This window comes from Ammospiza caudacuta, chromosome 3 (genome assembly GCF_027887145.1).
Source record: "Ammospiza caudacuta isolate bAmmCau1 chromosome 3, bAmmCau1.pri, whole genome shotgun sequence".
Taxonomy (NCBI): Eukaryota; Metazoa; Chordata; class Aves; order Passeriformes; family Passerellidae; genus Ammospiza; species Ammospiza caudacuta.
Genome location: NC_080595.1, coordinates 22,441,378 through 22,466,311, shown reverse-complemented (window position 1 = coordinate 22,466,311; position 24,934 = coordinate 22,441,378). Strand labels below are relative to the sequence as shown.

Here is a 24,934-nt window from a genome sequence, read left to right as displayed (position 1 = left end):
TGAATAACTTAGTAAAATAGCAAAATCAAAGACTTGTTGAGGTCTCAGGGTCACTTTGAGACTTCATAGCTGTATGTGATGATTCAGCTTAGATTGCTTTGGTGAGCATCCTAGTGAATCTAAGGTTAAAAATTCCAAGATGGTAAGATGGCCCTTGTTTTTAAAGTACATTTCCCTGTGACTATTTCAACCTTTATTTCCTAAGTAGTGACCAATCATGCTGTAGCTATTGCAGGAAAATAGTTGAAGGCAAGAGCATTTGAAACCACACTCTGTGCTTGTCATAATCCTGCTTCTTTTTGATCTGGGATGGCAGTTGAAAAAAAAGTTTGTTTGGTTGGTTTTGGTGGTGGGGTTTGGTTTGTTGGGGTTTTTTTTTGGTTTTGTTTTTTTTTTTTTAACATAAGCATTTTTTTTCAGGGATTTCTTTTTTTGTATGCTTTCAAAGAAAACAGCAACTTCTGCTGAGAGACATATATTCACAGCTGTAGGAGGGTGCTTGCACAGTTAAATTCAGCTGGGCTGCAGTTAATCTTAAAAGTAATGAGCCAGACATGCTCATGGAACACTTCCACAGCTTAGTGTCTAATGATTGATCAGTAGTTGTATTTATGTGAAACCCTAAAGCACAGGTTTTTTGGGCATCTCTGTCAAGTGAAAGATCATTGTTATGCTACAATTCTCCATCAGATCAGGACAGCTGATGAACAGTCACTTCACATTGCTTAGATCCTTGTGGAAAGCAGGCTGTCTTGCTGGAGTGAATGTGTTTGTGGGCTTTCAAGCTCTTCTGTTTCGCTGTTGCATATGGTTTCAGGAAAAAGTAATTTTCCTTTTTTTATCTTGCTGTTCCTCTGCTTGTGGGACACCTTAGGTATAGGCTGTGATGTGAGAATGAGAAGTGGTCTGCACTCCACTTGTTTGGTTGGAAGGCATGTACTGTACCATTAAGATGACTTTTGTAGAGAATCCTTCATGGCTGTTCAAGATTTAAGTGTTCAGTACCAGTGGCTTCTGTCCATTTGTGTGTAAACTATTTCAGTTAGCAATGTTTTATAAAAGTGTGTGCTTGTTACAGAGACCTAAATATAAAATACAGCAACACAATGTGTTGTGAAGATAAGGGTTCTTTTTCTTCACATTTGCCTTCTTCAGAAAGAGGACTGTTACAGTAAGCTTTAGCCAGAGTAATTGTTTATATGTCCAAGATTTATACCCAACCTAAAAGAGCATTGAATGGCCACACACTGATATGTGTATCACAGCCATAATGATTTCTGAGGTAAGAGTTGTTGCACATAATGGAGTTTTACTGAGGTCACAATGAATCAGGTTTGTGACTTAGAGCAGCCTCTGCCTTGTTCACTGTGGCCCTACTGAAGTGCTAGAAAGAGGCAGAATAATTATCCTGGTTTTTGTTTAAACACCTCTAGAATTCACAAAAGTAGCAGAGTTTTAATCAAAGTAGAGAATGATGTCTGAACTTAATGTGTGTTTCAAGTGATCAGTCATAAGGAGTTTTGTCCAACTGAGTTGCAGAATGGTATTTTAAACACGTACAGTTGTGATATGTTGACTAATAAGACAGAACTTTACTTCACCTCTGATGAAAGCACTTGTGTAGAACATCAGTGTTCATGTAGCTGAACATATAGAGTTACTGGATAGCCCATGGCAGTCTTTTGCAAAAGCAGATAATGATAATATTACTGGTGACAAAGTCTAATTGCTTTTGTATTATAAAGTAAAGTAGTGCATGATAACTTTTAAAATCTTAAGCAGGCACAGAATTAGGCAAGGTTGTTAGAGAGAAGTGATATCTTTCATTAGACAGATGTGGTTGAAGAAAATAGATAAGGTTTGGATAGTAGCAGGGCTTGCTGGCAAGGCTCTTGCCTAAGGTGAGACTTGTGGTAAAACCTGTAGTGCCTTGCTGTGCTTCTGCAGGAGGCCCACACCTCACTCGGTGCAGTAAAACACACACCGCCTTGTAAGCAGAGGCTCAGCCTTAGTCACTGGGGAAGAGTACTATTTTAATCTCTCCTGGAGTCCTGCCTTCCCCACTGTTGGTTCTTATCTTTTTCAGCTTAACTCAATGCTCAAGAAGAAAGTAATAGAAAATTAAAGTAAAACATCTTTTACTTGTCTTCAAGCAGCCCTTTTTTTTCTGAAGGGAGAAGGCCGTTTATTTTTAATCTTAAGATTGTCACATAAATAATTTCTCTTATTTAGTCCCTCAAAAATGTGACCAATTTAATTTTAAACCTGGTGCTCATCTATAACTTGCCATCACATCAGCTTTGTCCTTACACATCCAAAATTTGTCTTTGCAAGATTCGAACTGACTCTGTTGATTAATTTGCTGGCCATTAAATCCCTGCAATTTGCTATAATCTCACACTCTGGCTCCCCCCACCCCCCTTGTTTTCTCCCCTATTTTGCTTACTAATGTGCTTTGTGCTGGAACTTGGCATACTCATTGCCAGCTTCCTTATGCTTCTCACTCTTTCTGGGACCTTTTCCAGTTTTGCTCATTTAATGACATAAGCAAACCCAATACAAAGCTTTATAAAAGCCATGTAGTTGTAGTGCCTGTTTATCCTTCAAGTAATACCCTTCTGTAGGAATCTCAAGGAGCATTTTAATGGGTATAATTTGAATTGTAAAGCTAAAGGCAATGAGTACATTTTTTGCTGTTGGTGGACTGGGAAGACCTGTTTCTGTGTTGGGGCTCTTTTAAATATTAGCAAAAATGATTATTACAACTTGAAATATTCATCAGTTAGACCATATTTTCCTCATTCCACCTTTCCTTCCCTCTACCCTGCTAAAGTTACTGGGCTGGGCTTTCTTCTCTCAGGTAACAGCAGAGAGTAACCAAAGCTTCATAGTGATTACTTACACAGGACATACAATTTTATCATGTTCTCCTAGAGATTCTCTCCCTACACTCAGATACGTGAGGAATTTTTAATGGGTGAGAGTTGAGGAGCTGGAGAAGGGGAGGGTAGGGTGTACTGCAGGCTGTGTAGCAGCAGTGTAAATTACTTGTGCTTAAACAGTAAATATCTGAAATTCCTTTTGAGAGTGCATGCTTGGCTTCAATCATATGTATCTTTCTACTTAGATGTTTGTCTTCGCTTAAAAGAAGTAGAGGCATAGCTCAGAAATTCAGAGAATCTTATGTGTTAAGAGGAGTCTTGTTTTTGCCATGGAAATTACCTTAGTCTATAAAATGCTACATTGAGCTCTTAGAGAGGATATGGTCGTTTTCCACAAATGGATTACATGTGTAATGTATTTACTCATATCTTGTTCCAGATAATATTATTGATTGGAGGTAATAGAATTCTTTAAAGCATTTGGGGTTTTATTTAGTAATTTTTTTCCAACAGTAATCTGATTTTCTTCCCCTTGCCATTGTAGTAGGGACAGTCTACTGGTTAAAAAAAATCAAAGAATGTCTTTACTTGTTGGAGGACTAAAATAGTATTTTTTCTTCAAGATCAGACTCCCAAAGGAATAGCATTTTTAATCATTCAATGCAATGAAATGGATATGGAAAATATTAATAATACTGTTCTGAGTAGTCTTTAGCAGACATATGTATGGGTAATAGCTTTTCAAATTTGTTTTCCTTCATTTGATATTAAATGAAAAAGACTGGCTGCTTTTTAGACTTCTTTCTTCCAGTGATAGTCATAAGATGCACATGAACAAAGAAAATTTATGAAAGCCTTTTACAGTGTAACTCTTGCTCCATCTGCTGCAGAATCCAGTGAAATCTTATCCTCAAACCTGGTATGAGCAATGAGGGTTGAGCTAATATAGATGCTAGAATTAGTCAGTGGAAGACATTATTGTTATCAGAGAATGTATGCCTCCAGCAGTGTTTGTAGTCAGGCTAAGGGAAATCTAATCCCACAGCCTATGCAAAGTAGACTGATAAAATTGCATTTAAGGGTCCTTTTTAGGAAAGATATTTGTGCTCATCCAGTGATTGAAGTATGCTGAGGTATAGCACTCATATAAAAGTCAAGTTCAGTGTTTCCTAAATAGTACAAGATAACATTATTATTGCTGCTGCTATTATTACTGTTGTTATTATTAGTTTTTTGTGTGACCTTTTGCAAAACTTTGTATTTTGGTATTGTGTACAAACCTTTTCTTTGTTACTCATTAAATTAATTTCCTAGTGGTGTGTAACATTAAGTTTCCCTAGAATTATTTTCAAGTGAGAGGCGTCAAGCCTTCTGGAGTGATGTAGAACAGACAAAGTGGACTCCTGTATCCATCTGTTTGTTTTCATTACATTCAGGAAATAATTTCTAACCTGAAGAAGCTGAATTAAATACAGCACTTGAGTATTGGATTGGAATTACAATCAAGTGAAGTGTTAATGGTGCATCAGCCATTTTCCTAATATTGTCTTGATTTAATTGAAGATTAAACTCAGCAAGTCATGGACAGAGGAACAGAAGAAAGCAGACTGAGGACTGTCAAGTTTATGGCCTGGGGTTATACACACACACACATATATGTTGGAATTAAGTATACCTCCAGATGTCTTCCTGCTGTTTCTCCAAAACTATACCTGATTTCAGGTCACCTGTTGTGTCATAGGATGGTAATAGAAAATGAAAAGAGAAAAATATTGTTGAAAAGAGAAAAATATTATCTTAACACAATAGTTGTCATCCCCAGAGGCTGGGAGCATTCTAGTTGGTTTGGTAAATTTAAAGAAAAAATAAGAATTCCCAGTGAGCCTGTGATAATTCAGGGATTGCAGTGCTCCATAAAGGGATATGTGATCATCTTTTCTCCCATGCTGTGGCTTTCCTCATCTTCTAATTGGCGAGGAGCATTCTGGCAGTGTGGGTGGGAAAAGGATCTTTGGCACATTGGTGGTGGAAGAGAGAACAAAACATTGCTGGTGGCTCATCCTAAGACCTGAAAAAATTCAGTTGTGTCCATTTCAAATCTGCTTAGAGATGATTTTCCTTTAAGGTTTGGGGACAGATTCCCAGTTTCCACTAGGGAGGTTTGTATAATCCCTGCCACCTGTGACATTGCCCTCAGGTCCCCATGACTTCCTCTGCTTTTATGACTTTCCCTTCCATGGGACTGAATCAAATTAGTTCCTGTTTTAATATGAGACAGCATCTGATTTGGTAAGGCACTTCAGCTGGGAATTCCTAGGCATGCTGCTCTTGTATTATTCAAACTGGTTTGATGTCCACCTCAGGACAGAATTGAGAGCTGCCCCTGCTAATGGTGGGCTTGGAGGCTGCTGTTGCTGCTCCTGGTAATTTGATGTCTCACCATTTAGATGAAGGAGTCTGAAAGGCCCAGTTTTTACAGCCTGCAGGCTGCACTCCTGTGTAAAGCCCATAGCTGGGGATCTGGGGTTCCTCACCCACAGATTGTCAAGGACTCTAGAGAAGGTCATACATCTTTTTTCTTACTGTTGGATTGGCTGCTTATTTTAATGACTGTATTCATTTTGAAGACATACTAAATTTGTTCAAACCTCTAATCACAGATTATCTGACTTGTTTTATTAAGATTTACCTATATATGTGTGTGCATTATTTCTTCCACATTTTCCTAGCTTGTTATTTTAGTGGTCTGGGTAAATGCAGTATCTGCTGGTTTTAGTATTTTCTTTGCATCCTGTGATTTTTTTTTTTCTTTTACTTCCTTAGCCAAATTATGTTACATGGTCTGTTAAATTTGTTTTGTTCATTCCTTTTCTTGTGCTTGGTTTTTAGATCTCAGTTACACTCACGTGTGATTTCTGTCCATGGTTTGAATTCAGCACATTGACATCTATGTGCTGTATGTGTGTGCTTCTCAGTATTCATTAGCTACTGTATCACTGCGTCTTTCAGTGTAAAACAGCTAAAGAAGTGTGTTCTTTTTTTCTAGTTCTTTTACGTACTTACAAAATCTTTGAGGAATATTGCTGCTGTTTACTTTTCTCCATATATCAATTTAGCTTCCTAGTTGCATGTATTTCTGGAATGCTACATTGCAGTTTGTGATCATGAATAATTGAAGCCCAAAGGTTAAAACAGGGTGGTTGCATGACTTTAGGAACAAGGGGCACTGTGGATGTTGTCATCTGAGCTCTGTGAGAAATACACTCTTTGATCATAAGACAGGTCCAAGGGCCAGATGCTGTTTGGACAGCTTAAAGTTAAGCATAAATCTGTGCAAGGCTGTAAATATATTTGCTAAATTGAAATGTGGTATAGCATTATCCAGATAAAGGTAAATAATTACTACCACTCAACTGAGGATATTTTATTTGATCTGTTAATTAACACTTGAATGAAAAACAGAGAGCACTCAGCAAAAGACACTCTTCATTTTGCTGTTTGTTTTGAGCTCACCATGTCTGAGCCAGTTGACTTGGATACATTGTCTTGTCTTAATCTTGCTCTGCTGTAAAACATAGTTGGTCTTCTGAAAGCATAAACTAAGTTGAATGGTGTCCTTATAACTTTATCTGTATCTCCCATCATGCTCTGCTAGCCTGTTCTCGGGAGACAAAACTCTTGTAACTGAATGCTGCTTGAGTGCAGGCTTGCTGTGCAGGTGCTTCCTCCTCTTAGGAAGGTGTTCTGGTTTTCCTGTGAGAAGGTATGTGTTACTCCTCAGAGTCAGCCTTGTGCTTATGAAAAAAAAAATGTCTGCAGAATGCTGGGTCTGATGAGATTCTGGCTTAAATATGAAACTATGTCTCCTTGATAGATGAGGTCCATTGGATCCTCTGCAGCTCAGTCTTCTGAGGCAAGACTTGTTACTGACACCAGAAGTCCTTGGCTGCAGGGTGGTGGACCAGCACATGTTATCAGGCCTTGGAGATGGAGCAACTAAACTGGTCTGCTCTAGTGCAAGAAGCCATGAAAGTGCTCTTCAGGTCAGGAATGATTCCCTGCCCTCCCTTGAAGGCTCTGTGGAAGGGCTTGAGATAAGCCTTGTTAATCCGCTGTAGATCTATGCTTTCTATTCCCCTCTTCTGTCTAGGCAACAAGTTGATCTTGAGAATTACTTCTATTTACATTTATTTTGAATGTACGGTATTGTATGAAGGGAATTGTTAAGATCCCTGAAAGGACAATGTCAAGAGAAAATGGGAAAATCATGCTGAACATTGGGTAATGGCATTTGAAACGGAGCTTGATGTGATCCTCAAACATTCCACGTAGAAGCCCCCATTGCCAGCTCCATGCTGCTAGCAGCCCTGCTCCCAAAACTTGAAGGCTGCGGCATTATAGGAGTCACAGGCCTGGTAAACCCAACATCAAACAATCTCCACCAGCCTTTCATTACTTTAGCCCTGTGAGGAGCGCTGATAACCAGCGCTGTCTGCCTACACCAAATCATCCTGCATTGCCTGGGATGGTTTCTTTTCTAGGACATGTGTGCATCAATTAGTGTGTACTGCTATCAGGTTGGATATTTTAATTGGGCATCTCTTCACTTTTGAGAAGCTGGCTTTACTTCAGAAAGTTAGTAAGACCTTGAGGTAAGATAGTCAAAATGAGATGATGATCTGTCTTGATGAATTTGTCATTGGATCTACTGGATGAATCCAGTAGTGGGTATATGAAGACTTTAGAAATAGTGTCCAGCTTGCTGGAGGAGGAACTTTTTTGTGTAGTAAAATGCTGGGATGCTGCTTTGCCACTCATGTCATCCCTAAAGGGGAGCTTCTTGAGCTTACATTGTGTGCTTTCTGAGGGTAAACAACAGCAGTAAGCAAGCCTTGTTTATGGGATTGTTTTTGTTGGTTTGAGGCTTTTTGTGTTTTGGGGGATTTTTGTTGTGTTGGTTTTGGCTCTTTTCTGAGTCCTTGTGTGTTTTAACTTTGTTGTGGAATTGGAATAAGTATGTCCTAGCTAAAGTTTCACTACTGGTGTCAATTTGCCTTTGGATTATCAAGAAAAGTAGTGTGATCAATTTTCTTTTCCATGTTCCTGTCCTGATAGCGCAGTTCCACAACAGTTTAACATAGAGCTGATGTGATCCTGTCTTCCCAGTGCTGGGTGGTGCCTTTTGTCCTTGTGCCTGTGCTGCTGCTGGGGCGGTGTCAGGGCGTGCCTGTGCACAGCTGGAGGTGACCCTGGCAACAGAATTGCGAGGGTTTCTCTGTCTCGGCTGCCTGTTCTGTCCTGTGTCCCGCTGCCCCAGCAGTAGTGAGGTTGTAGGTGCGTGTGTGGGCATGGCAGCAGTGTTGGATCAGCTTCAGCAGCCATCGTGCCACATGGGGACTCATGCAGAGTTGTTGTAGGTATGCAGTGGATAAGGGAAAAATGCCCATTTCATAAACTTTGAGAGGAAGAATGAGTTGCAGTTCAGAGCTTGGTCCCAATTAGCTGTTGTATCCTTTCCTTCTGTAGGAAAACCTTAGCTGACCCAGAAGAGCGCTTGTTTGATCCTGAGTGTCAGACATGCTTCACACTCTAATCTGGGTGCTCTTTTGTGAGTAAACCTTGCCTCCTGCTGCTGTTTTCCTCGTCTGGAGGCAAGCCTCAGGTTTCAGGATTGCAGTCTCTAGACTGTAGAAACAGCCCTTTCTTCTCAGTTTTGAAGCTGGATATTAAAGCATTTTCTGCTTCTTGAGCCCTGCAAATGTTTGAGGAGCTCCAAGTGCTTGACATGATCCTGAACTGTAGGTTGTTTCATGTCTCCCTTCTTTTGCCTTTCATCAGGGCGATTGAAAAATGACCTGGCTGCATCATTTCTAAGTGCAATGAAAACTCCTGCCAGTTTCCTTTGCCGGAAGTTTCGCTTTCTGGGTGTGTTCCTGTTCTTGTTTGGTTGGGTCAATTAACAACCAGCATTTGCACTTAGTTTTCGTTTCACAGGGGATTTTTCAGTAAACTGTGGGTGCTGTGGCATTCAGAATCAGTAGTGCCCTGCAGCTGCCTGTGCCTCCAAGTGCTGGCAGGATGTCCTGGGGGAGACGGGAATGCTCACTGGGAACTCTCTGCTGGCAGGTTTGAAGATCTCATGAAATAAGTCAAAAAAGACTGGTATGATGAACTGTTCACCTCCTGAGGAAAGGGTAATGGCTGGCAGGAAATGTTGAAAGAACTCTTGTCTGTGAAGGACTGTGTTTAGATGTGTCCAGAAGGATGCAGGAATAGTTTTGTTCCTTCCTTCCTGTAAGTGCTTTCCTTCAAAAAAACAGTTTTGTGTTAGGTTTCATGGGTGAGGGACGTTTAACATTTTATTTTAACAAGATAGGAAATGTTTTATTCTCTTGCTTGATAGGGCACATAGTAATTTTTAGTACTGTACCAAATAACAAAAATGAGTAAACAAAAGGATTTTACAAAAACTTTACAGTTTTCCTCCCCCTCATGTTGGTTCCACCTATGGTTTTGCTGCAGCAGCTTTTAGCTGGCTTGTCTCAGTTTTCATGGGGCTACAGGGAGGGTTTCATTTTGTCCTGGCAATTAATGGAGATGATATGGGCTGGCTGTCCTGAATTAGCCCTGGAAAATCTTGTTTGTGTGTTTGGGATGAGTCAGGAAGGAAAGTGCCAGGTTGAAATAACTGTGCCAATTCTGAGTGAAATAGAACAAAGGCGGGAAGGTCCTGTTCTGCTGCACCTGCATGCCTGGCCAGGCTGAGGGCTTCAGGCCTAGGGAGAGAAGGAAACATGTGAGCTGAGTTCAGGTTACAAGACCTGATTTCATGCTATGGTAGTATTTGTTTTTCTGAAATGCTTTCATCTTGGGGATGACCAGAACATTTCGAAGGGTTTTTATCTATCAAATAAAAAGGATCTGTAAATTCATGTGATAATGAATTCCACCCTTCTATATGATGTTCCTGCAGCGTTTTTTAAAAAAAGGGAATGAGCATACTGTATCATGCACAAGATTAATACAGGTTGGTGTAACCACATGAAAATGAGAATTATTCCAAAGATCCTTTAGTATGAACTTCTGAAATTCCTATTAGCTGTGTCTAGTTCTGCACTGGTAGATCATGGGATGTTTTCTTTCCTAGATTCCTTCAAGTATGGAGCTGTAAACATTGCATCCTTTGTAGCTTGAGGTGAAAAAACCAATTCTGTCTCAAAGTTGGCAAACTTATCTCTGTATGTCTCACATAGATTCACATATGTTGAGCACTTAAAAGACAAACAACAAAACCCCAAAAAAAAAACCACCAAAAAAACTTCCATGGGGTTTAGTTACCATAGTATCAAGCACAGATTAAGATTTACTCAATGCTCAGCATAAATTTACCTCTCACCTGTGCACATGTCTGCTTTTGGGAAGGGAACACTATTTGTCTATTGGCTTTGGGGGATTTTATTTCACCTTGTGGTAGAAATGTTTTCCTGTTACCATTGAAGTTGGTTTTGTGAGATACACAGTAGTAGAACTGGGAAGAAAAAGGAAGAGATGCGAAAATAAAATGAGGAAGTTATTTTGTTTATTTTGTCTCTTGGTGCTGTATAGTTTGGAGTTATTAAAGTTTTATACAATGTTTTTCAGAGTTGCAGCATCAATTAATGAAATGTTTGTGTATGATTGACTCAGGCCAGCTTTCTATAATTTTTTTTATCTTATAGCTGATAGGCTCAAGAAGATCATGCCTGGCATTTTAATGTATTTATATAAGTGATCTAAAGAGACAGATGTATGTGCACATGTTTGATTGTTTTCTTCTTGCACTTTTGGAAAGTGTGCAGGAGCAGGCACAGGAGATGGGTGCATTTTACATTTTATCACCGTTTTGTCTGATTCTTTTGTCTGCCATACTGATCTTGGTATCTGATATACAAACTGTAACTACTTTTTTCCTCACTCTGCCATTGTTGCTTTGGTTTTTCTGAGCTTAGTCTTGCATATTATCCCCCTCTTTCAGTGGGGAAGGTTGGTTGCTTTGCATTTTGGTGATTTTTTTAAAGGAAAGCTTTTATCATGCATTCTCAATCTAGTATGCATTTAATTGCTGTTAAGAAACTTTAAAATCATGTGTACATACATTCAATCTTTTAAATTGGCCGTTCCAAAGCACTTCTCCGAATGTCTGAGGAGAAAAATTAGATAGTGCTCTATTAGAGCAGAGGTGCTTTAGGAATTGTAGTATGGTGTGGTAGATATGTGTGGCAGGAGTAAGGTGTGGTTTTGTGCAGATGTGAGGCTTACCTGGAAGGGGAGGGAATCTCCATCTTCTTCTGCCCCTAAGTGGGGCATCAGGTACTATAATTGTGTGCAGTTTGCATCATACCTGTACCACCTGCTTGCTCTTGATACATGATGCAGAACAAGCTCATCTGAACATCCTGATGGTTTCTACTTTGAGGTTCACCAAGAGCTTTCAAAAAATTGGACTCTTTCAGTTCAGTTTGATGCTTCAGCAAAAATCTTTTTTGAGGTGGCTTGCTATAAGCTCCTAGGTCCTAAGGACTAGTGACAGAGGGCAACATGACAGCAGCTGGACATCCAGGACAGTATTTCACACCTTTGTTCCCTTTCCTTTCCTGGCACTGTATTTTAAGAAAAATTTAATGTGTTTGTTTCTGGAGACTTTGTTTAATACTGACATAAACTGAATATATCAGGAATCCTGTAATGTTGTAGTAAAGGAATGTTTCCCCCTACAATATACATATATTAAGAGCAAAATTGTTGCAGATCAGAGCTATTTAGAAGACTATCTTCTCAACCGTTCAGATACTCTCTGTCTGGGCTAGTTATTTGGAAAAATTTGCATATTTGAAAAATATGACAGCTGTTATAAATGCTCATGTGTATGGCACATGCTTGGAAATGTTAGGAGTAATGAATATAAAAATTGGCTGCGAGATACTCATGTCCAGGACAGGAGAGAAAAACTGAGTGAGAAAAGTGTGATAATTTGACTTTTGTATGTAGAACTGTATGTGAGACTTTGCTTGCATGGGCTGGCTCTACCAAGGAATTTGCCTTGTGATAAATCAAGATGGGGAAAATTCAGGACTGAGAGGCTTGTTTAATCAAGTGAGGTGTGTTTGTAGGCAGATGGATGTGTGGAAATTACCCTCTTACTATGAAGGACTATAGAGGCCTTCAGTGTTTTTGATTGAGAAAGACTTTTTGAATTGGTGACTGGAATGGTTTGGGGGAATTTTTAAGACCAAGTTCTGGGAGCACTTAATATAGGTGATGTTGTAAGTTTGATTACGGTGTATAATCCCCGAGAATACCACTCCAGTGGCTAGTAAGTGGCTAAAGGATGCTGAATATGTAAAGTAGTGAAACCTACACATTGTACCTACTTGGTAGGGTTAGTTCTTCTGCACTTTCTTAATGATGATGTGGCCATAGGGTCATCTTGCTTTGGCAAAGTTACCATGGGTAAACAAAGAAAATTACAGCTTTGAGAAGCAATGGGTCAGATTAACTCTCTTGTGGTCTTACTGCCCTTGGCTTTCTGTAACGACCCTGGCTGAATATGTCAGAAGCAGACCTAGTATGGAGCAGTAAGTGTTAATCGAGCTCTCTTCAGTTGCAATTTAAAATTGAATGTTAGAAATACTTTTTCGGGATTCCTGAAAAGGTGCATTTTGTGTTGCATGAGTTTTCTTGTTTTAAAGTACCTGACTAATGTGCAAAATACCTAAATACTCTAATAAACTGTTTCAGCTCTAAGCTTGTTACTACTTCACCCTATTTATTTTTGTTTAAAATTGCATTTTATTTTAAGAAACATCTAATTTTGTGTTTATTTCTAGAGACTTGATTTTACACTGCCATAAATTATGAATATATTGAGTCATGTTTATGGTGTACTAGTAAGGTAGTGTTTCCCACTACGCTTTATATACATACAGATATATATATGTGTGTGTGTATATATATGTATATATATATATAGAATCAGGGTATCTAGTGAAGTAACAGAATCTCTAATTGAAATCCTGTGTGGAAAATCCAGCTTGTTGACTGGAATTGTTTTTGGATGACAGTGAACTTGCAAGGAGAGTATTGGTTTTTACGGTCCCCTTGTTTCCAGCACCTGAAAAATTTCTCAGAATTCAGAAATTGGTCTACTGAAATGGCTTTTTAAATAGCCACATAGTAGCTGATGCATAATGAATGAATGTATTGTAACAGACCAGAAGAATCTGAAAACTATGTAGCCTGCCCTTCAAGACAGTGTGGATGTTGCATACTTCTGTGAAATTCAGCTTTAGTGTATTTTGGAAATAATCTCTGAGATACTGTTACTTGACCTTGATTTTAATTTTTTTTTTTGGCGTCTTAATCTTTTGTTTCAATTTCACTGAATGTTGATTTCTAGAAGTTAAGTTTCTACTTTAAATTCCTCTTTACCTTCCAACAATAGCGAGCTGTTGCTGTGCAGAAAAGAGGCCTGTTACAAGAATAATTTGTGTTCTTGAATTTCATTTAGTGCTGTTCAAATTCAGAAATTGTATATATTTAGTTATTTGTGGCTCACAAACCAGGAAATTTGACCTTTATGCATGATTTCTGTCATCCTTGGGCATAGCTGGAGAGAATGGTTGGTTGACTCTCAAGAGAATCTGTTTGAGAAGGAATAATTAGGAACCATCCAGAGTGGCTTAGTTTTCTGTCACAAAAAGACCAAAATCCAGAATCATCATGACCATGAACTTTGTTACTCTTTTTTCCTCTTCAGGTTTGGTACTCTTATACTGTCATTTTGGTTAAACAATGCTTTCCCTGTTCAGTGTGCATTGAAATGATCTATTCTGTGAAGGCATCTTCTTGTTTGCCCATGGCTTTGGTTAAGTCTATCCAACTGTTTCTTGAAGAGATCCCTTCAGGTATCTGCTGGGAGTAGTCTAATCCTGTGAAGCATATGAATGGCAATTGATGTCAGGGTTACTAATGATTCTGGTAGGCATTGTATTTCCTGTAGTGAAGATCTAATTTGGTGAGTAAAGAGGCTTGAAGACTTCTAAAACTTGTTTGTGTAGCACAGTGCTGTAGCCCGGGCTGGGGTTCTGAGTACAGCTGAAGTATTTGTTGTTAGCACCACACACATACTGATTTTGCAGGGTGTATTTTAGGGGAGACTTTTTTAGGGCTGTGGTTTATCACATGTGGGGCTGGTGTCCAGTGCTGAAAGAATGTTTCAAAGCCTTTTTTGCCTGGACCTGCCCTTCTGATCTTCTTCTTCAAAATCCACAAAAAGTATTTTAATGATATGCTTCTAAAGAATAAATACTATTACTAGTGTGTTATTTCACAGCTGAATAAATTTGTCTGATATACAGAATCTAAACATGCGTGGCTTGCTTGGTTCTCCAGTAATTTGGAAAACAGTTTAGCAGTGGGAGTACAGTAGTATTTTGCAGAAGGACTCATGCGAAGAAAAGACAAACAAAATTATATTTAGGGCTGTTCTCTTGGCTATAGTGAATAATTAATAATGCTGGAGGTGATGTAAGCATGGTTGTGCTACATTTGGGAAGAACATTCTGGTTGTGGTATTCTCCTTGTTTTTTCCGGTTGTGTTGCAGCTGTTTGCTACTTTTCCCAATTCCACTACTGCTTATGTCCTGAAATAATCTTGCCTGGTTCAGTGGGACTGCCTGTCACCCTGAGTGTTTACAGGAGGGGATTGACTAATGCAGACTGAAGCTGGAAGTACTTTTTTAAATTCTGGTTGTAAATGAAAATAATTCCATAAGGAATGATGGATGAGATCAGCACAGCCCACCAGTAGGTTGGGTATTGGGAGAAGCAGTAAAACTCCAGCTACCCTCAGACTACTTTCAGCTTAAGGTCATGGATCTAGGAACAGGCTTGTTAGTGCTCTGTACAAAGATGCCCACTTTTTAATTGAGGCAATCAGTGATGGGAAAATATTCAGGTAATATTCAGGTGTCTGTTGATGCTTTATGCTTAGCTGGGAGTAATCATGCCTTTCTGCTACAGAACTAAAAAACTGCTCTAGGAAGACATTCTTTCTACCTCCAGTATTTACCAGCTTTCAAAGTCTGTAACTTAAAAAATTGGAAGCTAAATTTTACCTGTTAAACATTTGTACCCATCTGCCACTCTTAGAAAGTATTTGAAATACTGAAACACTTAGCACTCCTTTGACATTTTTCATTACTTTGGTTTCTCCTTGGAACAATTCCAAGCCCCATCTGTAACTTGCCCCTTATATACTTGGAAGTTAGAGTACAGAAGCAGATTTCAGTGACTAACATTTAATGTGGGATGATGTGTTGGCATGCATTAAAAATAACTTCCTTTTAGTTCTGCAGACTTTTGAGGTTTAAAATATTTTATGCAATCTCACGGAGTTTTAAAAAATGGTTATTTTTAAATAAAGATGTAGATAGTTTGATACTTGAACAAGAACTTAAAAAGATGCAAACATGTTTGGGGAATGAAGTTTACTTGAAAAAAAAAAGTCATTTCATTTGACTGAAGAAAGTTAACAAAAAAAGAGTGAAACCTTATTTCCAAATATGCCGAGGTACAAATATATTTTGCGTAGTGTATTTTTGAAAGACTAAATTTGATTATAATTAGACAGATTTATCTGCAACATAGAGCTATACTGTGTGGTTTGGCATGTTTAAAGAGTCTTCAATGGATTGTAGATTACTGCCTAGGTATCTAGTTTTGCTTTTAGAGCTGGTAAAATCTTTCTGCAGACTTTTTTATGAGACATGTATTGAACTCTGCCCAAAGGTAGCATTTTCTCCTTAGACTGCCATCCAGAGTTATCAGTTATATTGTAGAAGTTAAATAAATTACTCCCCTTTACATCTTTTTATACTTGTGGTCTATTCTGTTTCAATTGTCTAAAATTCAAGTAGCTAAATTCCCAACTATTTTGTCTGCCTTGCAGCACACCTCTGTGGATGGATACACTGAACCACACATTCAGCCTATCAAGTCAAGCAGCAGACAAAACATCCCCCGATGTAGGAACTCCATAACATCCACAAATGAGGAGCATCCTCACATTGGAAATTATCGCTTACTGAAAACAATAGGAAAAGGAAATTTTGCCAAAGTGAAGCTGGCAAGACATGTGCTTACTGGGAGAGAGGTAAGCCTTGAAAAAGAAAGACTGACAGTCTGATTTGTTTTCTTTGGCTATCTCTATAATAAGTGTTTCTTCTAGAGGATGTTTCAGCATATTGAAGAAGTTACCTGACATGCCTGAATTACCACCTACCCACCTACCCACCCGCCCCCTTTTTAAAATGTACCTTCTTGGTGGAAGGATCAAAATGTTTGTTCTGCATCAAACGGTATTTTGGGGCGGGGATGGTGTCCGTTCATCCCCAAGCATTTCTAAAACTGAAGGCAGATTTCATTGATATTGGTGATCTGTTAATAGGTAAATCTGATGTTTAGAGGGCCTGGACAAGGTAATGTTGTTCAGTCCAAATACAGACAGATGTATAAAACTAATTCCTTGGTGGCAAAGTTCCAAGCTCCTGCTGGTAAATCTTAATAGGTTTGAGAATTTTGCTTGATGAAATGTGTAGAAGTAGACACACATGCTTGTTTTAGAGGTGTATCTATGCTCTTGTTCACAGAGGTGCAGCATGTTTTTGTTCAAAACTTCTTCTAAGTTTAGTAATACATAGCTGTTTGTTTTTTTCCCCAGGTTGCTGTGAAAATAATAGATAAAACCCAGCTAAATCCTACTAGCCTGCAAAAGGTAAGAATAGACCATAACATCTGAAATTCTGTAAACAGTTGAGCCATGATCCTTTATTTACTTGACAGAAATATTTGATCCCCTTATCTTGCTAAACAACATTTTTGTGTGTGACCTTGGGAGAGCGTAGTCTCTCTGCTATAATGTGCACATTCATTTGTCTGGGGGCAGTGGCTCCATGTGGTTCTTATCTGAGCTTTGTTGTTTTGCTCTTCCTTCCTCCTCTAGCTTTCCTCTTTGCCAACAGTAACATTTCTTTCCAATTAGGTATACAAACTGTTTGTCTACATGCTAAACCAAGATTTAATGCTGTGAAGGATGGTATTCTTGGATTTTTTCTTTAATGTACTAATTGGTTTTTTTTGTGGACTTAAGAGTACCAACTTCTGTTGCTTTAATGGGCTTTTCTACGTTTGTCTTCATAGTCTTTCAACTTTAATGAAATATTTGCTGAACTCAGGGGACCTGTGGCAATTATTTTTTGTGCACAGAATTGACAAAATGAGTGAATATAATCAAAACAGTGTTGTTTATGCCTGTAGATAGAAATTCAGAAGTCTTTCATAGTCATTGTGATCAAGGTTTTATCAAAACCCTGGGGATTCTAGTTTGCTTTGGATTTTTACTACTTAACTCTGTGTATGTTTTGTTGTGGCTAAAGCACAGAAATGTTGTATTGTCCTACTGGAGGATGCCCATTATAAAATTTTGGGGTATTTTTTGTTTACAAATACTAGACTGCTGTTTGTTGCTGTAGAAATGGGAGAAGGCCAGGGCTTATTGCTGTTCTTTTATCTCTGGCTGCTGCTACAATTTATTTTATTGTGTAACTTTGGTTATGGGGAGTTGTAAACAGTTTTCCTTTAATTTCTTTCTTTCTTTTGTCTCTTTTATACTTTATTTGCTTTAATGTCACCTTTGTAGTACTTGAGTGTGAGTTCCTCTGAATTTTTTTAAATTCAACCTGCTGTGCAGTCCATGCAGAGGCTTTGCTATTAAGTCCTATATCCTTTATTAAGCAAATCTTTGTTAATATTTGAGCTAGAGAAGAGAGACCCACAGGGGCAGTGTGTGACAGAGCACATTGTGGAAATCCTGTGCTGCTCACATAGCTTATTTCCTAGCTAGCTTGCTGTTCACACTTTAGGGCTGGGTTTGTCTCATAGTTGAGCAATGAGAAGCTAAAATATGTTAAAACTTTCTAGAAAACTAAGTGAGAAAAACTCAGCTTTGGGAGAATAGTTTTAATGTTAAGTTGTATTTCATACAAAAATACTCAATAATAATTCAATAATCTATTCCAAGTATAAATAAGACTTCCATAGCATACAAAAGATGCTGTCATGCTGCACAGATAGTACATAAAGTACTCATGCAACAGGACATTGGTGCTGTTATTTGGTTTTTTTTAGTGGGAAGCTGGCAACAAGACAAACAGTGTTAGGTACTCTTAGAAGCTGCTTGTAGTAGAACTAAGGATAGACATTTAAATTTAGTGATCTAACTGGAATTTCACCCTTCAGTAACTTGTAAATATATTGATGCATCTTCTGCTCACACTGAAAAACTGGGTAATTTGTTGGGATCATGTTTTCATTTGTAAAATACTGATTATGGTTTTCAGAAAAAATAATCTTTGTTTTGAAGTGTTATATGTCTTTAACTGTGACTGAGTGAATGAATACTGGTTGCCCGAAAAAGTAAACACAATTTTTCACAGTCACTGAAGCAATTGTAAATGCAAGGCAAATAAGGATGAGAGGGTGGTTCATTAGCATGGTTAAGATAATTTCTGTTAGTGTTTTAGTGGGTCATTTGTGGATTGTTAGTCAAATAATAAAATTTCTTGTTCTGTTCTATGAAATCAGTCACTCTTTTCTTTCTTTCTGCGCTGAGCCATTACATTTTGTTTGTCATTCTCTTTGTACTATTTAGTATGTCTGCAATGTGAAGTTTTATAATTTTGTCATCAGTCTTATGCTGTACAAAGGGCTGAGTGGTTGGTTTTTTTCTTCAGGAGGCAGTGCTGGGAGTGGGAAGGAGTGATAGTAGTATTGTGTTGATAGGAACATACTTATCTAATGAAGGTTTATAGAGGATACTGGAGTATGTTACTGGCACAAAAATACCACTCCTGAGTTTGAACCCATCTAAATTCTCATGGTTGAGAGGATGGTCTCTAGAATGTCAAAGCTGATAAGTTTTGCATTTCAGCAAAACTTTCAGATCTTCAGTCACCACTGATGATTATTAATCAAACAAGACAAATTTCTGGTTATTTTGCGTGTAGGGTCATTTACAAAACCATCCCCTTCCCATTCACCAAAGTATGAAGGATACTGGGTGCAAGTCAGTTTTGCTACAGTACTTGCTACTGACCTAATTAAGTGAAATGAGTCATCATGTCTTCACATGCACCATTCTGTTTTGTAAAGAGAAATATTTGAGCACATACTTCACTTGCTGGAAGTGTTATACAAGCTGGGTCTGTAGTTAGTCACAGGTGTAAAAGCAAAGAGTGTTTAGTTTCTTCCTAGCTGCTCACCAGTGATTTTCATGCCCTGTTGTATGCACAGGGTATTCCAGACAGAGTTATTTTAGTTTGTGTCATGGCCTAACATTTGATGGCTTGAGTTAGCTGACGTTGTGAATTTTTAATTTAGCTTTCTTGTCCATGCAATGTGATAGCTTATGTTAATGTCTTAACTTACATTGTGTTTCTTGCTCCAGGACCTCTATGTTTTTAAACAGAAATCCTATGTTGAATTAAGGGTCCTGCCTTTCTACTTTGTTTTCAGTTTGTTCAGTATATGCTTACCACAGTACTTAGTGAGCATCTGTTTAGAGTAGAGCTGGCTTTATTGACTTGCGATCTTGATAGTAACTTACTGTACTGACTTAGCTCTTTCCACTGTCACTGTTGTAATTTGTTTCCAAATGTAAGTATTTGGGTTTTGTCATAACACAAGTTTGTATCAAAATAGCTGGTCTATTTTTCATGTCTGCTACATTGAAAATTTTGTCTTCTACTGGCTTCACCAGGGGTGTTTCTGAAACGGCATTCTGTTGCTCTTCTGCAAACTGCTAGTCGAGCAGAAGGTGCCCTTTTTTTTCCATTAATAGGTTTAATTAGGAAATGGCTATTTCAGATATAACCCTTCTAGGGGTCAGCAAGCTTTTTATTCTTTAAACATGTTTGGAGCCTCTAACTTAAGTTCCTTCTGTTGCTGAGAAAAGCAGAACAGAAGTAAAGTAATGTGGAAGATTAGGAACAATTTCAATGTGTTACCTATTGAGAGTCGTGCTCCTTTTGCCACATCCTTTCTCAGTAACAGTTTAGAAAGTTGAGCAGCTTTCAAGCATGTTTCTCAAAGAAGACAGAGCCTTGGTTAACTGAATATTTTCAGTTTGTAGTAACTTTACAAAGCAAATCTTAAACATAGGTATCAATCTGACAGCAAGTAGAAATGTTTTTAATGGTGTGGCAGATCTTTGCTTTCTGCAGTTTGTGCCTTGAAAAATTAAGCTGGAAATATGGGAAACAATTTTTCAAGTGTTGTTGCTTTTTCCTAACTATAAATTTTAGAAACCGAGTACAGTGCTGGCTATCTCTTTTTATAAGTGAAGCTTTTGAGGCTGAAGCACCTTTCCAACAAGGAGATGCTTGTTCAACAGCTTTTTTTGAATGGTAGCGTTTTTTAAGAATGAAGAGTGGTCCTATGAATATGTTGTGGGGTGATGAGAGATGAGTCAGGGAGATAAGTCACTTATACCTTCTGAGAGAGGAGGACACTGCTGCTCAGGAAAATACAGGTGTGTCAGAATTCTGAAAAAGCTATTTTTCATCCGTACAATAGATCATAATCCTGCAGCAGATTGCCTTGTCTTCAGAGAAGAAACATCACTGTTCTGTCCTGATTTTTGCAAGTTTAACCAACTTGGCTTTGTAGGAAATAATTGTGCTCTTTTTGCTTAAATACCTCTATATGCCAAGAGGTATATCCTGAATGTTATTGAGGGGTGTAGTGGCTATTGTTCAGAGATGTTTGTATTTGTAAATACATGGTTATTGGCATTGTAGGTGTTAATGACCAGTGTGCTTCTGCATGGGGAAAGTGTGGGGGAGGAGATTAATGTCAAAGTAATGCTTCATGGAATGCAGAGTTGCAATATAAGATCATGTCCTTGAATACTGTTAAGGCTTTTATTCAGAAATATTTGTGGAACAAAATTTCTTTTCGCTGTAAAATCAATTTGAATCTTGAACCAATTAGAGTCTTAAACCAATTAGTAAACTTCTAAATCCTCTGAGAATATTGAATAGAATAATGTGTGTCATTTTTTTTTCAATTCCCATGTACTTTACATTCAATATAAAAATGTGGAGGTTGAAATTATTTTCTATAGAAGTCTCAGTTTAATCCATTTTATGAAGGCTCGCTGCTGTACCTCTTTTACCAGCATTAAATTATGATATATACCTCATAGACCAGTCTTAAGTTATGAAATGTCTTTCCAGTCTTTAGGGGAGGAACTGATTTTCCACATACCTGCTTAGAAGCTCTACTGATGCTGTACCACCCCTTGGATTAGATTTGTTAGCTTCTGACTAGTTTATTTTGATTTAGCTGAGAAATTTATTCTTGTGCGACAAGTTCCAGTACTTAAAAATACAACAAATTCACAGTGAACATCCTGGTGTGGTGTTTTTCCTTAACAATGGCTGATTTTATGAGGAAAACAAATTTGCTGAAGTTAATTCTGGTGCATGATATTACATACCCTTGTTTTATGTTTTGGATGTAAGCAAACCGTGTCTGTTCATATTTGCTCAGAGAAATGCTTTTGTAGTCTTTGCTTCCCTCTGAAATTGTCTTAATGGCAGTTATAAGGCAAATGCATAGTAACTAGCGTGAAATACTCGAATAATGCAAGTATCCATCTGTAATATTATTACTTGTGCTGTAGCAAAAGTACATGATCAAAAGCTGAGAGTCAATAAGATGTTGCTCTGTAGTCTTAACTTGTAGAATAAATGCAGAATTTTAGAAACATAAAATACCCTGAAGTGCTACTCTTTAGGGAGCTGTTCAGTCTCTGCCTTGCAGCACTGTACCCTTTTGCAGTGGTTGCATCTGATCAAATGGGACTCATTTTGAAAATGGAGAGAGTGAGATGTCTCTGCAGCATGAGAGAAGCAAAACAGCAGCAACACACTTAATGTGTTGAGCCCAGTTTTTCTCTAAGGAGGACTATAAGATGTTTCCAAAATGTCTAAGCATTACACTGAAGAGTGAGCATTTCTTAATTTATTTCAGCATCCTGAGTTAGCCCAATAAGGGACCAAAGAGTGTGCAGCACATTAAATAGGGGCTATGCTGTTGAATTAAACAGTGCAAACCTATCAGTATTGCCAACTTCAAGTACATGGCACCAAACTACATAGGCATTTTTTATTTCTTTTATTTGCCTTCTTTCCTTTGAGCCCCTTGGTTAATCTTGACGCACCTCTAATTAATAAAGCCATGAATGGTAGAAATTTGAGACCAATAACCTCTTGTTTCTGTTTAAAAAAAATTGGTGTGAAGTGTATAAACTAAGGGCTTTAAGTTTGTCCAGTTGTTTATAATTATGTGTTTCAGTGTCATACAGCAGACTTTCAGCAATGATAAATCTTCAGGACTTGCAGGGGGGGAGAGGGGGCATCACTGCTGCTTGTGACCAGTGTAAAATTTGGTAGTTGTGGGGAAAGCAAACTTGCCTGCTTCACCTCTGTGGATCAGCAGGACTTGGAGGACGTCAGAATTCCTGGTAGCTTATTCCATGTGAACATCTGTATGTGACTTCTATCTAGAGCTGCACCTTGTACTTACACCTATGGTTTCGATGTGTTCAGGGTAGTTGGCTGAGCTTGCCAGTCACCAAAGAAATCAGAGAAAGAGAGTGTGACTACTTGTGTGAATAATCTGTGGGGTTTGGTCAATGTGGAACTTCAGAAAGAGCTGTGCAACTTAGTGTGTCTTTTTGCATAATGCTTAAAAATTAGCTTGGCTTTGGTATGTAGATATTTGAGGTCGTTATATTTATTTTAATGCATAAGATGTAGATTATATTTTCTGGAGTTCACTGCACTACATTTGTCTGTGTTTTATGTTAATGCTACTTTCTATGGCCTTTTCTGTCTTCTTGCCATTTAAAATTGCATATCTTGTGTAATTTTTCCCTAATAAACACATTCTAAGGAAATTGTCCTGCTTCCTTGACAGTTGTTTCGAGAAGTACGAATAATGAAGATTCTGAATCATCCCAATATTGGTAGGAGCCCTGCATTTCTGCTGCCTTTTTTTCTATTATACTTGTTTACATTTTACTCTATTTGGCTGTATTTGAATGTACTTCTGTTAAACTTTTTCTGGAGCTAATAGGGACAGTAAGCATCCCGTAAATGCTTCATTGTCTCCCTTCTTTTATTGACTCTGCTTGCATCAAGAATTTTGCTCAGAGAGGTAAACTGCTCAGTCCAGGAAAGCCTTACACAGAGTAGATTTGAGCTCTCCAATCTATCAAGTACCCCAATTCCCCTCTTCTATTGAAATTATTATTGAGACCCAAAAGAATGAGTTTCTTAGGTGAGAGTAGCAGAACTCCATTAGTTCAGTCTAGGAAAGACTCCTGCTGACTGATATTTCCAGAAAATTAGAATTACCAAGTATGTAATTTTCCCTTTCTGCTTTAGTTCTTTCACCTACCCCACAGCTTCAGGGCCCTACTTTGTGATGACAATTCTTCTGGCTGAGGAGGGCTGGACAGTCTTGTTCCAGAGACAGTTAATGGTCTTGAATTGGCCAGAGGGCTTGTTGCATACAAGGTATGGATGAGGTGTACAAGTTATTACATGCTAGGCACTCCCTTCTCATCCCTTAAATTGTTTGTTGCTTTTCAGCATTCATAGCTTCTGTCGTTTTTGCTTTTCTTGGGGGTGGTGGTGGGGGTGTGTTTGTTTTAAATGAGTGGTTATATTGCAATCTGAGGAAAGTCAAACTTAACATTTCTGGTATCCACTTGGTTTTTAGTTGGTCAGAATTTTGTATTTCTGACTGTGAGCAGTTTGCTAGCAAAACAGGGGAGGTTTGTATGATCTTAAATGAAGTCTGTGTCAAATGAAACTAATTTCAGCATGAACTCGTTTGTACGCATAAACTTCTGAGAAAATTGTGAATTAATATGCTTTATTATCAACTGTGATTTAGAAATTAATTTTTGGTCTTTTTCCCTCTCAAAAGAATGCTTACCTAAAGGATATAAAGTTTCTGTATGATTTAGTGTTATCACTGGCCATAAATTATACTCATTCCATGAGTATAATTATTTGTTTGTGCTGTGCTTTTACTCTTGGCTGCAATCTCTCTCATTCATTTTTCTTGCAGTAAAATTATTTGAAGTTATTGAGACTGAAAAGACGTTGTATTTGGTAATGGAATATGCCAGTGGGGGTAAGTAGATTCTGAAATGTGCGTTAAGGATAAACTGAAATGCAAGTTGCATGCCTAGAAACGCTTTAAGGATTTAATGGGTTATTTCAATCTGGCCTTCAAAGCAGTCCCAGCAGACCTCTCAGGGCAGGATTTCTTGATTCTGTTAAGCAACCTCTTAGGTTTGTGCTCAAGGGTAGTTCTCATTCTGAGGCTCTTGCTGCAGTATCAGGAGATAATCTGGCACAGATTCTGACAAAAACTCTCCACTCGTATTTATCAGCTATATTTAGGCAAGCACTGGTGCCTCATTTTATCTTGCAAATGTGTGCCAGAGCTCTTGAAGAGGCAGGTCCGGTGATGGGAATCAGTAACACAGGAAGGGGAACCAGCAGGCTCATAGTGAGAGGGGTAATGAGTGCCTGCTTGAGAAGCTGCTTAGCATCTGAATGGGAAATGTCTGAATGTAGGAAGAGAATCCAGCACAGTGCCAGTGACCAGCTAGGAAAGGCTGCTGTGAGACAGTGCAAAGATGAGGATCTGAAAGGCATTTGAACAGCTTTATTAGGAAAAGAATGAGAGGGAATAAACAGAAATCATATAAATAGCATTAAGTGATGCCACTAGAGATGTGCAAAACAAATGTGGTGCATAAGTTGCCTAATTCCCAATGTGTCTTACTCATGATGTGACTGTTTTTCATGATTGATTGTTTGTTTCACAGTGATTAAGTAAATTTATGTTAAAAATTGAAGTCCTAGTATGAA

At 38.2% G+C, this 24,934-nt stretch overlaps 1 protein-coding gene across 4 annotated transcripts in view; it reads left to right on the top strand.

The window, feature by feature from the left end:
* The window catches only part of MARK1 (microtubule affinity regulating kinase 1), a 56,560-nt gene that overhangs the window by 6,791 nt on the left and 24,835 nt on the right, over nucleotides 1-24,934 (top strand). For all 4 annotated transcript variants that reach the window (XM_058802756.1, XM_058802757.1, XM_058802754.1 and 1 more), the window contains exons 2-5: nucleotides 15,871-16,074; nucleotides 16,642-16,695; nucleotides 22,962-23,010; nucleotides 24,123-24,188. In XM_058802756.1, coding sequence (XP_058658739.1) covers nucleotides 15,871-16,074; nucleotides 16,642-16,695; nucleotides 22,962-23,010; nucleotides 24,123-24,188 — 373 coding nt within the window. The remainder of the gene's footprint in view (nucleotides 1-15,870; nucleotides 16,075-16,641; nucleotides 16,696-22,961; nucleotides 23,011-24,122; nucleotides 24,189-24,934) is intronic.